The 13,584-nt window shown below is 36.3% G+C and overlaps 1 protein-coding gene across 1 annotated transcript in view; it reads left to right on the top strand.

Moving 5' to 3' along the window:
- PIK3C2G (phosphatidylinositol-4-phosphate 3-kinase catalytic subunit type 2 gamma) overlaps window positions 1-12,596 on the top strand; it is a 380,793-nt gene extending 368,197 nt beyond the window's left edge. Inside the window, exons 33-34 of the mRNA XM_087442698.1 lie at window positions 3,353-3,478; window positions 12,198-12,596. Coding sequence (XP_087298824.1) covers window positions 3,353-3,478; window positions 12,198-12,350 — 279 coding nt within the window. The 3' untranslated portion in view covers window positions 12,351-12,596. The remainder of the gene's footprint in view (window positions 1-3,352; window positions 3,479-12,197) is intronic.
- Window positions 12,597-13,584: the final 988 nt, after the last annotated feature.

The following is a 13,584-nucleotide window of genomic DNA, read 5'->3' as shown; positions in this document are numbered from 1 at the left end:
GAAAATGATAAACGTTTTAACAGAAAATCTAGAGTATATAGAATTCAGAGTTACTATGAGCAACAAAAATGAAATTTAGATGGCTTCATATCGTCTTCTAAGCACAGTAAAAATATTAGCCAGAATTCTGGAAGAAAGTAGTAGTGCTGCCTTGACTTCAGTCCACTGTGAATAAGAAAGTCCTCTGGGTGACACAAGGGAACTTCTCATTGTTTAGGTTGAGTGTCAGTCTAAGAACTCCGTATCCTCGAGCCTTATGACTCTTCAGTTCAAATTGTTAAGTCTTTGTGAAGGTCTAAAATGCAGCCAGAGTTAAAATCCTGGGGTAAGACATTTAGACAAGTAAGTGTTATTTAATCATTTTAAAGTAAAATTTAATTCACATAAACGTAAGGGCAAAGGGTGAAATGAGAAGTATTGATGAAGAGACAGCTAGTGATTTATTTAATAAATTAGCTGAGATCTTTAAGGAACAGGATATAGTGCCAGTAAGAAGAGAAAAAAAAAAATATTCTTAAGACAGCTGCTTTGGGAAAAAAAGGAAAAAGATTCTCCTAAAGACTTGAGAAATCAGTGTCTGCATTTAAAGTTGCTAAGGACAGACTAAGCCTGCTGCTCAGATCAAATGCGCCCTGACTTAAATCGAAACCTGTACTGTTCTATTATTCTAAAAACTCTCAGGCTATTCAAAGACCTGGTCAAGGTCACTGACTTGGAAACAGAAGCCCAAGCCTTCACTTGCTAAATGTTTGGTGAAAGCTGGTAGACAAAATGTTTTTTCCCTTCTGTGATTGGGAGTTTGTTCGTCAGGCAGTGGAGGATTCTTGAGTATTTTGAGAAGGGAAGTGACATGATCAAAGCAGCTTTCCAGGGAGGCTAAATACAAAAGGGATATACAGGATGAATGAAGGAAAGAAGGAGGAAGACCGGGACATAAAAAGTTATAATAAGTTAGGAAAAAAAGATCTGTGGTGGCAAATGAACTGTGGCAAAAAGGGAGGATATTGATCTTGTTACATAGTTGGATTTGAAAATCAATGACACGGGAGACACTAGACAAAAGAAATAGAATTTAATAGAATTTTAATGAGTTGGAAAAATCTCTTTTAGACTGGTGAAGAAGGATAGAAGGTAGATTTCGGTTAGAGTTTATATCAGGGCACCAAGAAAAGATCCAGGTGGAAATACTCACACACCACTAGGCTGGGATTCTAAGGGTGAACTAGAGAGTCTTATTTGGGCATCAGCTACATCAGTGGTTCGCAATTGGGGTCAATTTTGCCCCCCAGGTGACATTTAGCAATGTCTGGAGACATTTTTGGTTGTCACAACTGGGAGGATGGTGCTACTGGAATCTGGTAGTTAGAGGTCGGTGATACTGTTACAACATCCTCAATGCGCTGAGCTACCCCCTACAACAAAGAATTATCTGGCCCCAAATGTCAATAGTGCTAGGGCTGAGAAATCTTGCTCATAAATGTCATAGTACCTTAGGGATATCTTGTCCAATCTGTGCAGAGAGTATAGTCATGTTTATTTTATAAAAAGTCAAATAGTATCAAACATTTATTGAGTTTTACTCTATTTCAGGCACTGTCCTCACGTTACATGATTTATTTTATTTAATCTTTTAAATGCTATGAAATAGGTATCACCTTTATCCTCGTTTAACAGGATAGGAAACAGATCCACTGAAAAGTTAAAACACCTGCCAAAAGCCACATAGCTGGCAAATTTGGGGGCCCAGATTGCAATTAAGAAGCCCATTTCCAGTCTAATCACTAAGTTGGAGCATATAGTGATTCTAGGTGTCGTATCCTCAAGCCCCATGGCAGACGAGAGAGAATTACACAGAGCAAAAACACTTCCCTTCATTCTTCTCACCAAAAAAAAGAGAAAAATCCACTCTCTCAAATATTAATAGCAATGTGTTTCTGTGTCACTGAATATTCCGTTATACCACTGATACATTTCAGAGCTCCTCTTCCAGGGGAGAGTTTCAAGTGGGGGAAGGGTGCCTCGAGCTCCATCTAAAGCAGCAGTTTTAATAACAGTCTTAGCATTTTAACATATGGCTATGTACAGATGTATTTTATCTAATTTGTAAGTAATAACAAAAAATTATTTTCCTAATGATATAATTTTTACCACATAACTTAGAACTGAATAAATGTTAGCCCTGTAATAATATATATCATATTTTCTTACTTTCCAGTAAGCTTTTTTGAGTGCCAAAGAAAGGTATAAAATCAAAGCTAATGACCTGGGTAGCACTGGCTGTTCATATGTGAATGTCATTGTATAATTCAGAACATTAAAATAAATTTGCTGAAAATTACCGATTTAGTAGTTAGAACATATCAACAAAATAAGCATATAATTCCTCAAGTGTGGCTTTTAAATCATCTTCTTTAAATATAAATTATAAAACATTTCTCATTTTATCAAGCTAGATATGCAGAGTTTTAGTACAATTTACTGTCCATTTGGTCAAGATCACAAAGATAGACCCCATTTGTTTGAAGTATGGTGGTTTCCAAATTTTCAAAACAGTGGGCTCATTCTTTAAATGATGTGTTAAGAAATAAAAATGTACATAGTAAGGAAAGATGGAAAAGAAGGAGAGAAGTTCTAAAGCTAGAATGAGACAGCTGGGTAGGGGGTGGGTAGGACAAACTGGGGAGAAGGAGTCCAGAGATCTACCCTTTTGGCATCATTGATCTACCCATCAGGCAGTAATATACACAACTTTGGGGGCTCCATAGAACAATTTTAAAAGGGTTATCCAGTATATTTTAGGGTAATTTAGACAATAAAATTATTATAACTATCTTAAAATCTTGTAAGTATATTAAACTTGTAGGTCTAATCAATATTTTAATTAAATTCTGCTTTGAAATGTGATATATGACACACATACACATATCATTAAATGCTTTATCTTAATTTATGTGTTAAACTTGAATTTTTTGATTTTCATGTGGTGCACAGTATCCTGAGGCACTTAATTCTTGTCTCTGCCTGTGGCTTATATTCCTCTCTTGACCATTTCTGTCAAAAATGCAAATTTAATTTTTACTGTAAAAAAACTAAAGTAAATTATATTTAATGGGCTTTTAAATATAGTTCTGTCTGACACGATACTTAATTTAAGATGGATAATTTGACTCTTTTAAACTGTACTTTGGGATTATTTTTGAGCAATGATGTATTTCTTTTGATCTCTTATTTTCTGATAAACAGTTACTGTTATAAATCTTGATCCTGCCTTTGGTCTAGATATTTAGTAGCTATGTATTTGTTTTCTTTGATAGCAAAGCACATTAATATTTATAACCATTTTCCTTTGCAGCATCTCCCAGACGGCTCTGCGCCCAGTGCACATGTTGAATTTTATCTTTTACCATATCCCAGTGAAGTTCGTAGGAGGAAAACAAAATCTGTTCCAAAATGTACCGACCCCACTTACAATGAAATTGTAAGTATGATTCATCTCTTGTCCAGTCGTTTTGTATTTTTCTTGCCATTTTTCAGTTTAACGACCAAATATGCAAAATTTGCAGTAATTGGCAGCGTTATTCCATAAAGGGGAAGACATTTCCCAAAATAGCCACTGTGTGCTGATCACTGTTCTAGATGCTGTGAAAACTGGAAAATACAGTTACTGCTTATGACAGTCTTATGAACCGATTTTTAAATTGTGGCTAGTCTCCAATACCAAGAGCACAAGACTATAGGATATTTGTTTCACCTACTACCATTATCCCTGACTTCATCTTATTTTCTCTGACTTTATTTTCCTTTACCTGGTTTCCCTTACCGAATAACTTTATCATAGTCTAACCTGTGTATAACAACAGACTTCATAAAATCTCCTTTGAAAAACTGAAAAAATAAACAAGTACAAAACACAAATTAAATTCAAGTGAACTTACATTAGATATAGCTCCCTAATCCATTTGTATCATACAGTTTGAACATCAATCCCCTAATTCTGTCTAAGGCAAACTTTACATTTATTCTCTTGTTTCCATCCTTTCCCATCTCCTCTGTACCTTGCTTAGTAGATTATTTGCTCACCTTTTCTTGAGGCTCTCTCATCCACCGGGTCCTCAACTCAGAAATCTTAAAAAAACAAAACAAAGCAAATTCCTCACCTGAGCCTTTCTAAAGCATCCACAATTTCTTTGCTTCCCTATCACCTCCAAACTTTTGCAGAATTAACTGACATTTCTTGCTCTCGCTTTATCACTTCCTTTTCACCCTTTAATCCTTTGCAACATGGGTTCTGACCTTAATTGATGCTGCTTTATTCAAGTGGCATCAATAGACTCCTTATTGCTCAGTCCAGTGAGCCCTCAGGCTCTCCTCTCCTGATGATTGTTGGCTGTGCCCTCCTTCTTGGCACCTTCCTTTTGATTCTTGAGTTCTGCCTTTTCTTAATTCCCTTCCATCTTCTCTAACCGCTTCCTCATTTTCCTCTCCTGCCATTCTTCCTCTGAAAATACTGTTTGCTGGAATTCCATGATCTACCCTTATCCCCTCTTGATATATACACTCTCAAAACTATGTTATGTATCCACAGATTTCATTTATCACCTATATGTAGGTTGTGTCTGAATTTATTCCTCAAGCCCTGACTTCTCTCCTAAGCTTTGACCTGCGCTTCTGCACTTCACTTACTGAAGAGCTCCATTTGAATGTCTCCACGGAACTTTTAAGCCAGGCTTTCCTCCCTCCCCTGTTTGCCATCTCAAAAGATACCCTCTAATGACACCACCCTTTCCTTCACTCACGGGTCCAACTAATCCCCAAATTTCATCAGTTCTGCTTGTGTGGCCACCTGCCTCTTAAAGCCATCATCTACTCTCTGTCCCATTGCTGCCTCCTTGTTGAGGTGCTTGTGACTTTGGCTGTTATAATAGCCTCCTATATATCTGCCTCTTATCTTGTGTTTCTCAGTTAAATCATTCACATTTCTACCTAAAGTGTCTTTCAAAAACTAGTCGTATTTATTATTCTCCTATTTAAATTCTTTTCAAAGCTTCTTCACTGCCTGCTGAATAATGTCCAATCTCCTAAGAGCTATGAATGCCCTAATAACGGGCATTAAAACTTGACTCAGTAATTTTCCTGAGTTGTCTCTTAGAACAGTATCATCCTCGTACACTTTTAAAAAATTTTTGTTTTGAGATTGTAGATTCACATGCAGTTGGAAGAAATAATACAGAGAGAATTCAAATACCCTTCAGCCACCTTCCTGCAATGATAACATCTTACATGACTATAGAACAATATCACAACCAGGAAGTTGACATTGATATAATCCACTCACCTTATTCAGATCTCACCAGTTTTACATGTGTTCTTGTGTGTATGTGTGTGTTTACTTATGTGCATTTTTATCACATGTATAGATTTGTGTGACCACCACCACAGTCAAGGTACAGAACAGTTCCATCACAAGGATTCCTGGCCCTACCCTATTACGGCAACAGATACTTCCCTCCCTCGAAAGCCCCTCCACCCCCTGGCAACTACTAATCTGTTCCCTATCACTATAATTTTGTCATTTCCAATGTTATATAAATAGACTCATACAGTTTGCAATGTTTTGAGATTGACTCTTTTTGCTCACCGTAATTCCCTAGAGATTCATCCAAGTATCATGATTCATGCATGCATCAATAGTTTGTTTCTTTTCACAGCTGAGTAGTAGTCATGGTATGGAAGTATGACACTTTCTTTAACTGTTCACCCATTAAAGGACATCTGGTTTATTTCTCGTTTGGGGCTATTGCAAAGAAGCTTCTGTGAACATTGATGCATAGGTTTTTTGTATAAACGTAAGTTGTAATTTCTCTAAGTGCTCAAGATGTAATTACTGGGATATGTGGTAGTGGCATATTTAGTTTTACAAGAAACTGACCGTATTCTTTTTCTATACCATTTTATACTCCCACTGGCAATATATGAGTGATCCAGTTTCTTTGCATCTTTGCCAGCATTTGATGTTATCACTATTTTTAATTTTAGTTCTTTTGATACATATAGTAGTTTTAATTTGCATTTACCTAATAACTAATAGTGCTGAGTTTCTTTTCATGTGCTTATTTACCATCTGTATATCCTCTTGGGTGAAATAGCTCTTCATGTCTTTGCTCATTTCCTAATTGGATGGCTTGCATTTTTACTGTTGAGTTTTGAGAGTTCTTTATATATTATGGATACTAGTCCTTTGTCAGATATGTGGTTTGCAAATATTTTTTCCCAGTCTGTAGCTTGTCTTTTCATGCTCTTCTCAGGGTCTTTCACAGAGTAAAAATTTTTCATTTTGATGAGATCCAATTTATCAATTTTTTTTATAGACCATGTATTTGGTGTCAAAGTCTAAGAACTCATCACCAAGCCCGAAGTCCTAAAGATTTTCTCCTATATTTTTCCTAAATGTTTTATAGTTTTACATTTTATATTTAAGTCCATTATCCCTTTTGAGTTAATTTTTTAATAAAGTGTGAGGTTTAGCTTGGGTTCATTTTTTTATTTTGCCTATGAATGCCGATTACTCCAGCACCATTTATTGAAAAGGCAGTTCTTTCTCCATTGAATGTCCTTTGCACCTTTGTCAAAAATAAGTCAGGAATATTTGTGTGCCCATGCCCTTTTATTGTCCCACACTTAGTCATATTCTGAAGTCACATCAGACGGCTTGTCATTCCCTGAAGAGTCCCTATGACCTCTGTGATGGAGCTCAAGGAGCCATTCACCCCTCCTGCCCTCCTCTGCTGACTTTGAGACTTACCGTAAATGTGAGCTCTGGCAATCACTCTCTCTTCCTGGACTGTTACACTGCATTTACCATCTTTTACCTAGTTCTGCACGTTTTTTAATTCTGGTATATTTTAAACTTCTTGAGCATAAGGACAATATCTTATCTTTCTTAGTATCTTTAAAACTTAATTACTTCGCAAAGATTTGTGGAATTAAATATTTGGGGTAGTTTTATAAGTGACACTTTATGAGTGTGTATAAAATGTAGAACTATATATACATATAATTTAGTAAGGAAAGATATTTTGAATTTTATTATTTGTCATGATGTCAACAGTTCGAGATACATATCTCCCAAAAATGTATCACTGGTTACCATACTTTTTGAATACAAGACCCCCCTACATCAATATCAAGAAACTTCTGACTCCATACTGTACTTCAACATTTGTAATCTAAGAAAACATATAATGACAAAAAGCCATTAATAATTCAGGAGTTTAAATAAATTTGTGTTTTATTTATTTCAAGCTGTATGTATTATTTAAAAAAAACAGTAACAAATAAATATGCATGGAGATTATTTTATAATGCTCATTGTGTCAATAAATTTTCTGATGGCTGCCAATAATTCTGGACCTTCACACATTTATGGCCCATTGATTAGAAATCACTGTAATACTTTCTCCATCAGTCTATACTTGTAGCTTGGGCACACACTATTTATACTTTGAACATATTTAAAATTGTTTCAAAAACAATACTCCATAGTCCGTGCGTAGCAAACTTCAATTTATACATAACCCAATTGAGCAGAAATGTGAATTAATGTGTGGATAAGTGACTATTTTAATAGTAATGATCATCATATCATATAAATAAGTTTGGCAGGGAAGCTGGTTGAATTTAGAAAACCATGAGGAAAAAAAGACTACAACATTTAATTTTTATCCCATTATGCTCTGTTTTTGTATCAATACAACAAGAATTTTTATTTATAAGAAATGCAAAAAAAAAGTACACTGATTTTAACTCTGGTTTTATTTTCTCTTGCCTGCAGCTGTGATGTAGACCCCCATCTCTGTGCCAAACCCCTCAATTATTTCTGTGCATCCTCAGCAGCACCTTAAATGTGCTTTCTAGGGAGGCCAATAAGTTATCACATGGCATCTACCTTGTTTTTTTTTTTTTTTTTAAAGATTTTATTTATTCAGTTTTTTCCCCCAAAGCCCCAGTAGATAGTTGTATGTCATAGGTTCACATCCTTCTAGTTGCTGTACGTGGGACTCGGCCTCACGTTGGACGGAGAAGTGGTGCCTCGGGGCGCTCCCGGGATCCGAACCCGGGCCGCCAGCATCAGAGCGCGTGCACTTAACCGCTAAGCCACGGAGCCGGCCCTCTACCTTGTTTTTAACTTCTCCCCTGCTTTGCTTCCTGAGTGCTGCTACATCAGCCCCTCAGCACAGCTGTGATTTCTCAAACTGCCAAAGCTGTGCAATGTTCTGGGAAGTGGGAGAGAACGACCTCGCTCCCCTCTTTATGTAAATCTCTTGGAGGAATACAAAGGAGATATTATATTGCATCACCAATGTCTTACAAAACTTTTAAAGAAAATAGTTCTTTTGATTTTTATTCACAGCCCTCTCTCTCTCTAATATCCAGACCTGAGAGAAGCTGGGTCAGGGACACTGCCAAGTGTCCATTTAGTATCCACCCTTCAGATACTGGAGCTTTGCTACAGGCCAGGCTTGTCTACTTGACACTTCCCAGAGGGATTCTCAACAGGCTGTGGCAGCAGTCTCCCTGAAAACCCCTACCATATGCAAATCCCTGTGGTGGACATGACTGGGCTCAAGGTGGGGCGGGGCTGGCAGTAGGAATGCTCACGGAACTGCCCTACGGATTCTAAGCAGAGCTGGGATTCTGGCGCCAATGCCATTACTCTTCCCAGTCTACTATCTTAGGCATCTGGTAAAAACCATCATTTTTTTAATGAATCATTAGAAATACAGTTTCTATCTTAGAATTGTATTGTTATTGTCAGTGTATTTTGTACATTGTATTTCTTTCTTAGATAGTATCCTATTATAAAGTATAAAGGGGACATTAGAAAGGACAGAACAAGAATGTTCTTTGTTTTACATGCCTTGAAATATCTTGCATAATGTGCACGATTATCTAGCACAGTGCTAGGTATATGGAACACTCAGTGAGCAATAGCTATTGTTATCTGTATCATCCTCTCATTTGATATTCATAACATGATGAAAATTCTATTTGTAAATGAGATATTGAGACCCTGAGGTCAAACATTTTGACCAGGGTCATGTAACTCCATTTCAAGTACAGAGCTGCCTGATTCCGAAGCCCGTATTGACCCGGCTAAACTATGCTGTATTATCCCTCCCTCTCTCCACCCACAGAGTTCTCCTGTTCTCACTTGTTTTGAACTCTCCCTTTCATCGTCCTGCCTCCTCACTCCTCTTTCCACCAGCACTAGACACATTTTGGTTTCCATATTATTTTTCTCCCATTGCAATCATTAAAATACACTTTAGAGGGGCCGGCCTGGTGGTGTAGCGGTTAAGTGCGTGCGCTCCGTTTCAGCATCTCAGGGTTCGCAGGTTCAGATCCCGGGCATGGACTGACGCCCCGCTTATCACACCATGCTGTGGCAGCATCCCATATAAAGTAGAGGAAGATGGGCATGGATGTTAGCGCAGGGCCAATCTTCCTCAGCAAAAAAGAGGAGAATTGGCAACAGATGTCAGCTCAGGTCTAATCTTCCTCAAAAAAAAAAAAAATACACTTTAGAATTATTTATTAGACCCTGGTGTCAAATAACATTCGGTGAGTGCTTATATATAAATTAATAGATATTAATTACCCTCAACAATGCTTTTCTATTTGATGTAATAATTTCAAACCTACAAATTTAATATTTGTCAGAAGGCAATGAAGACTTGGTGCATGTGTATGGGTAAAAAGTATTATAAAGTGAAATTAAAAGAGCTGTGCATTTTTGGTTCTGTTTATGTGAAGGCAGAATACCTATTAAATCATTTGGTAAAAAATCTCAAAGAATAATAATCATCTGTGTTCTTCTCTAGCATTACCTACTAATTATACGTTGCACAGTAAGAAAAGAGTGCTTATTTTTTTAACATTATGGATGCAATAAAGCAATTAGAATAGATATATATCATTTGTGAGGTACAATGATGACATATTTATAAAACTTCAGCCACTTTTAAGAAAATCTTTTTGCATAATGAAGCACAGGGGGAAAAATCCATAAAGTAATATAAACTTTCAAGTTCAAATGTTTATATTTTAACCCAGAAGGCAATTAATTCCTAAGTCATTTCTTGAGAATTTCAGCTTGCTAAATACCTAGAGACTCAATTCTTTCTAGAACTGTTTTCTCCAGTCAACTAATGCAAAATACCAAAAAAACAACTGTTTTGTGTATTTGATGGATCTTTTTCAGCCATAATTTATTAGTGTTTAATATGTACTAGGCTTTGTAGTAAGGCTTATATTCATTATCCCATTTATTCTTCCCCACAATGCTGAAAGGTAAATATTATTATCACCATTATGCAAATAAGAAAACATATGGTTGACAACAGATTCATGTAAATATAAATTATTGATATGTTTCTTAGGAATTTACATCTTTAGGGCTTATTTATATGATTCATAGAGTTCTTAAGCCAGACTTTTCCAAAGGCCTAATGCTTAGAGTTATTCCATTTTTCTACTTCATATACAGTAACACTTCGAGGGCCATTTCATCTATTTTCTCCATAAAATAGGAGATGAATTCATCTGCTGAAAGTGTTATGGGGAGGAAAATGAAGGATAGTTTAGACAGTTCAAAATAAAGAAAAGGAAAAGGAGCTTACTCTGAAGTCTTGGAAAGATAAGAGTCCCGGAGGAGAGAGTGGCTCACAGAGTCCATGTTGGGCGTCCCGTTGCAGTTAAAGAAAATGAATTGCAGTGGTAGAATTTGAGTTTTTAAGACAGCCCTTAAAATCCTTTACTATCCCAGGGGAACTCAATAAATGAAATGGAATAATGTGAATAAGCAGTCCTAAGAATCTCCTGTTTGGAATGGGAGTAAGATTCTAGAAGAGGAGGTAGCCAAGAGCTGTCCACATGAAGTAGACTGGATTAACATATTATACTGCATCTCATGTCCATTGATTGAATTATTATTTACTTGATAAGTAAATCATTATTCAGAGCAGCTAACAGATTGATCTTGAGCGGAATTTCATTGATACCTTAATGAGTTCATAAATGGTAAGTGAATGTGGTGCAATGGACCAGAAACCACACCCCTACACCCTGAGGAGGCCTCCCAATACGCTCAAAGGGCTTCCCTCTCAAGTTGTTTCCTCTGCTTTTTTGCATATATAGAGAATGCTTCTTTCTGTCTTGCTTGCTATGAAAAGCAAGTTAGTAGCATCGTATGAAAACTCTTTTTCTGAAATAAATGTGTTCTAAGGAGTTTGCCTGGCAACCACATTGGATTTACACATGGCTCTCCCCTCCTTTCATGATGGATAACTAATTTCTTGATAGTACTACACTTTTAAATTTTTTTACCACTGCAGGCACCTGGTGGTAATGCCTGTGACTTACTTCCTGGATATTAGAAAACACAGTTGGGCAAATCCTTTTTTAAAAACGGCTACATGACTAGTAAGTAGAAAAGAGCAAGACACAAAACTGTACATACAGCATAATTACAGCTCAGATTCTTACAAAGTGATTATATATATTGAAAACAAAAAGAACATCAAAATGTTAACTATAGTTATCTCCCAATGGTAGAAATATAGATTTTTTTCTTTTCTTTGTTCTTCTTTTTTGTTTCATCCGTATTTTGTTTAATGAGCATGTATTTTCATAATTAAAAATTAAGCGATTTTTTACAAAATAAAGTAACCGTAGAGTGACTTCTTCACATGTAGAAGGAAATATTGTTGTGCTGCATTAAATTAACACAAGGAAATCATGGAGATTCGTCTGCTTTCCTTATTAGCCTTCAACAAAGGATAGTATTCAAGTTCCCATATTGCACAATAAATTTAAGGACAGTTAAAAGGTGATGGGTATTTAAATTTTTTCCTGGAGAATAATTTACAGTCTTATTAAATTTGGGATGGACAGTTATTAATGGAATCAGAGTAAATTCTAAGCTTCTTAGAGAAATATCTGTCATTAAACTCCATTTCTTAACGGAAGCTTTAGCTTTTCGGAATTAGAGTTGGAAATGAAAGATTCTAACAACATTAACCTATCCATTCCAAGGTACACGGTACTAGCAGCTAAATATTTTTATTAAAAGTAATATTTTTTAAAAGAAGGATTTAAGCATATCTGATTTGTATTTTCATTATTCTCTCCCTTTTCAGGTGGTATATGGTGAAGTCACAGAGCTCCAAGGACACGTCTTAATGCTTATTGTGAAGAGCAAAACCATATTTGTGGGAGCAATTAACATCCAACTCTCTAGTGTCCCACTCAATGAAGAAAAATGGTATCCACTAGGAAACAGTATAATTTGACCATTGCTATGAACATATGCATTATTGATTAACTACTTGTTATTTTTTTCACTCTGGGCCTCTCTATCACAAGAGCAAGATATTTTTGTTGTCAAAGATAGCATAGTGCACTAAGGACACAGGAAAAGGAATCAGAATCAGTCTTTTTTAGTTATTTATTCTCTACCTGTGTTTTTTTGTTTCCTGAGAATCTTTTCTCCTTAGAGTGCTGATCTATTATGTGAAATTCAATATGTAAGATAATAAAAGGACATTTAACTTTAGTTCATCTTTTAAATCAAATATGTGTTCACATTGTGTTTTGTGTGTCTACAGTTAAAAGCAATACTTTTAATGTTTTCCAAGAAAGACAAGCAAATAAATAAATCTGATCAATTAATTCAAGACCTAAATATATCTGTAACAGATTTTTAAAATTTGAATTAAATATATATACCTACATTCCCACTTATAATCACATGATGTTACAACCATTATAAAAAACTTCTCAGCACCCCGAGTACCCTTCTGAATACTGATTGATTGCCCTGCTCCTCTTTGCAGCAAAACTTTTCAAAATGTTTGTCTCTACTCTCTGTTTGCAGTTTCTCTCCTTGCATTTTCTCTCAGACCCATTCCAAGGAGATGTTTGCCCCCAGCATTTCAACAAAACTGCTTTAGTCAAAGTCCCTACCGACCTCCACATAGCTAAATTTAAAGGTCAGTCTTCAACCCTAATCTGACCTTATCTATCAGCAATATTTGACACAATCAGTAACTCTATCTTCCTCAATACTCATTCTTCACTTGGCTTCCAAGACACCCCACCCTCTTGTGCTTCCTTCTATGACAGTGGTCCCTTCTTCTCAGTCTTCTGTGCAGGAGCGTCTTTTTCTCCATAACCTCCAGAGAAGGAATGTCCCAGGGCTCACTCCCTGGCCCTCTTCTCCATCAGTCTTTACTCCCTGATGATCTCATCTGTGCTCATGGCGTTAAATATCATCTGTATGCCAATGATTCCCAGTTTTATAACTCCAGCCCAGAACTCCTCCCAGATTCTAGAGTTCTGTATCCAACTGCCTATTCAATGTCCCCCTTGAGTGTCTAATATCTCAAATTCAGCATGTCCAAAACTAGACTCCTGATCTTTTCCCCCAAAACCTGTCTTAAAGAGCAATACACTTGAAGTCATCCTTGATACCCGCCCCCTCTCTCTTTCTCTAAATATAATTCAATCCATAAGAAACTCCTATTG

Source organism: Ceratotherium simum, chromosome 17 (genome assembly GCF_057802395.1).
Source record: "Ceratotherium simum simum isolate JZ-2026a chromosome 17, ASM5780239v1, whole genome shotgun sequence".
In the NCBI taxonomy this organism is placed as follows: domain Eukaryota; kingdom Metazoa; phylum Chordata; class Mammalia; order Perissodactyla; family Rhinocerotidae; genus Ceratotherium; species Ceratotherium simum.
This window is presented reverse-complemented; position numbering and strand designations above follow the sequence as displayed.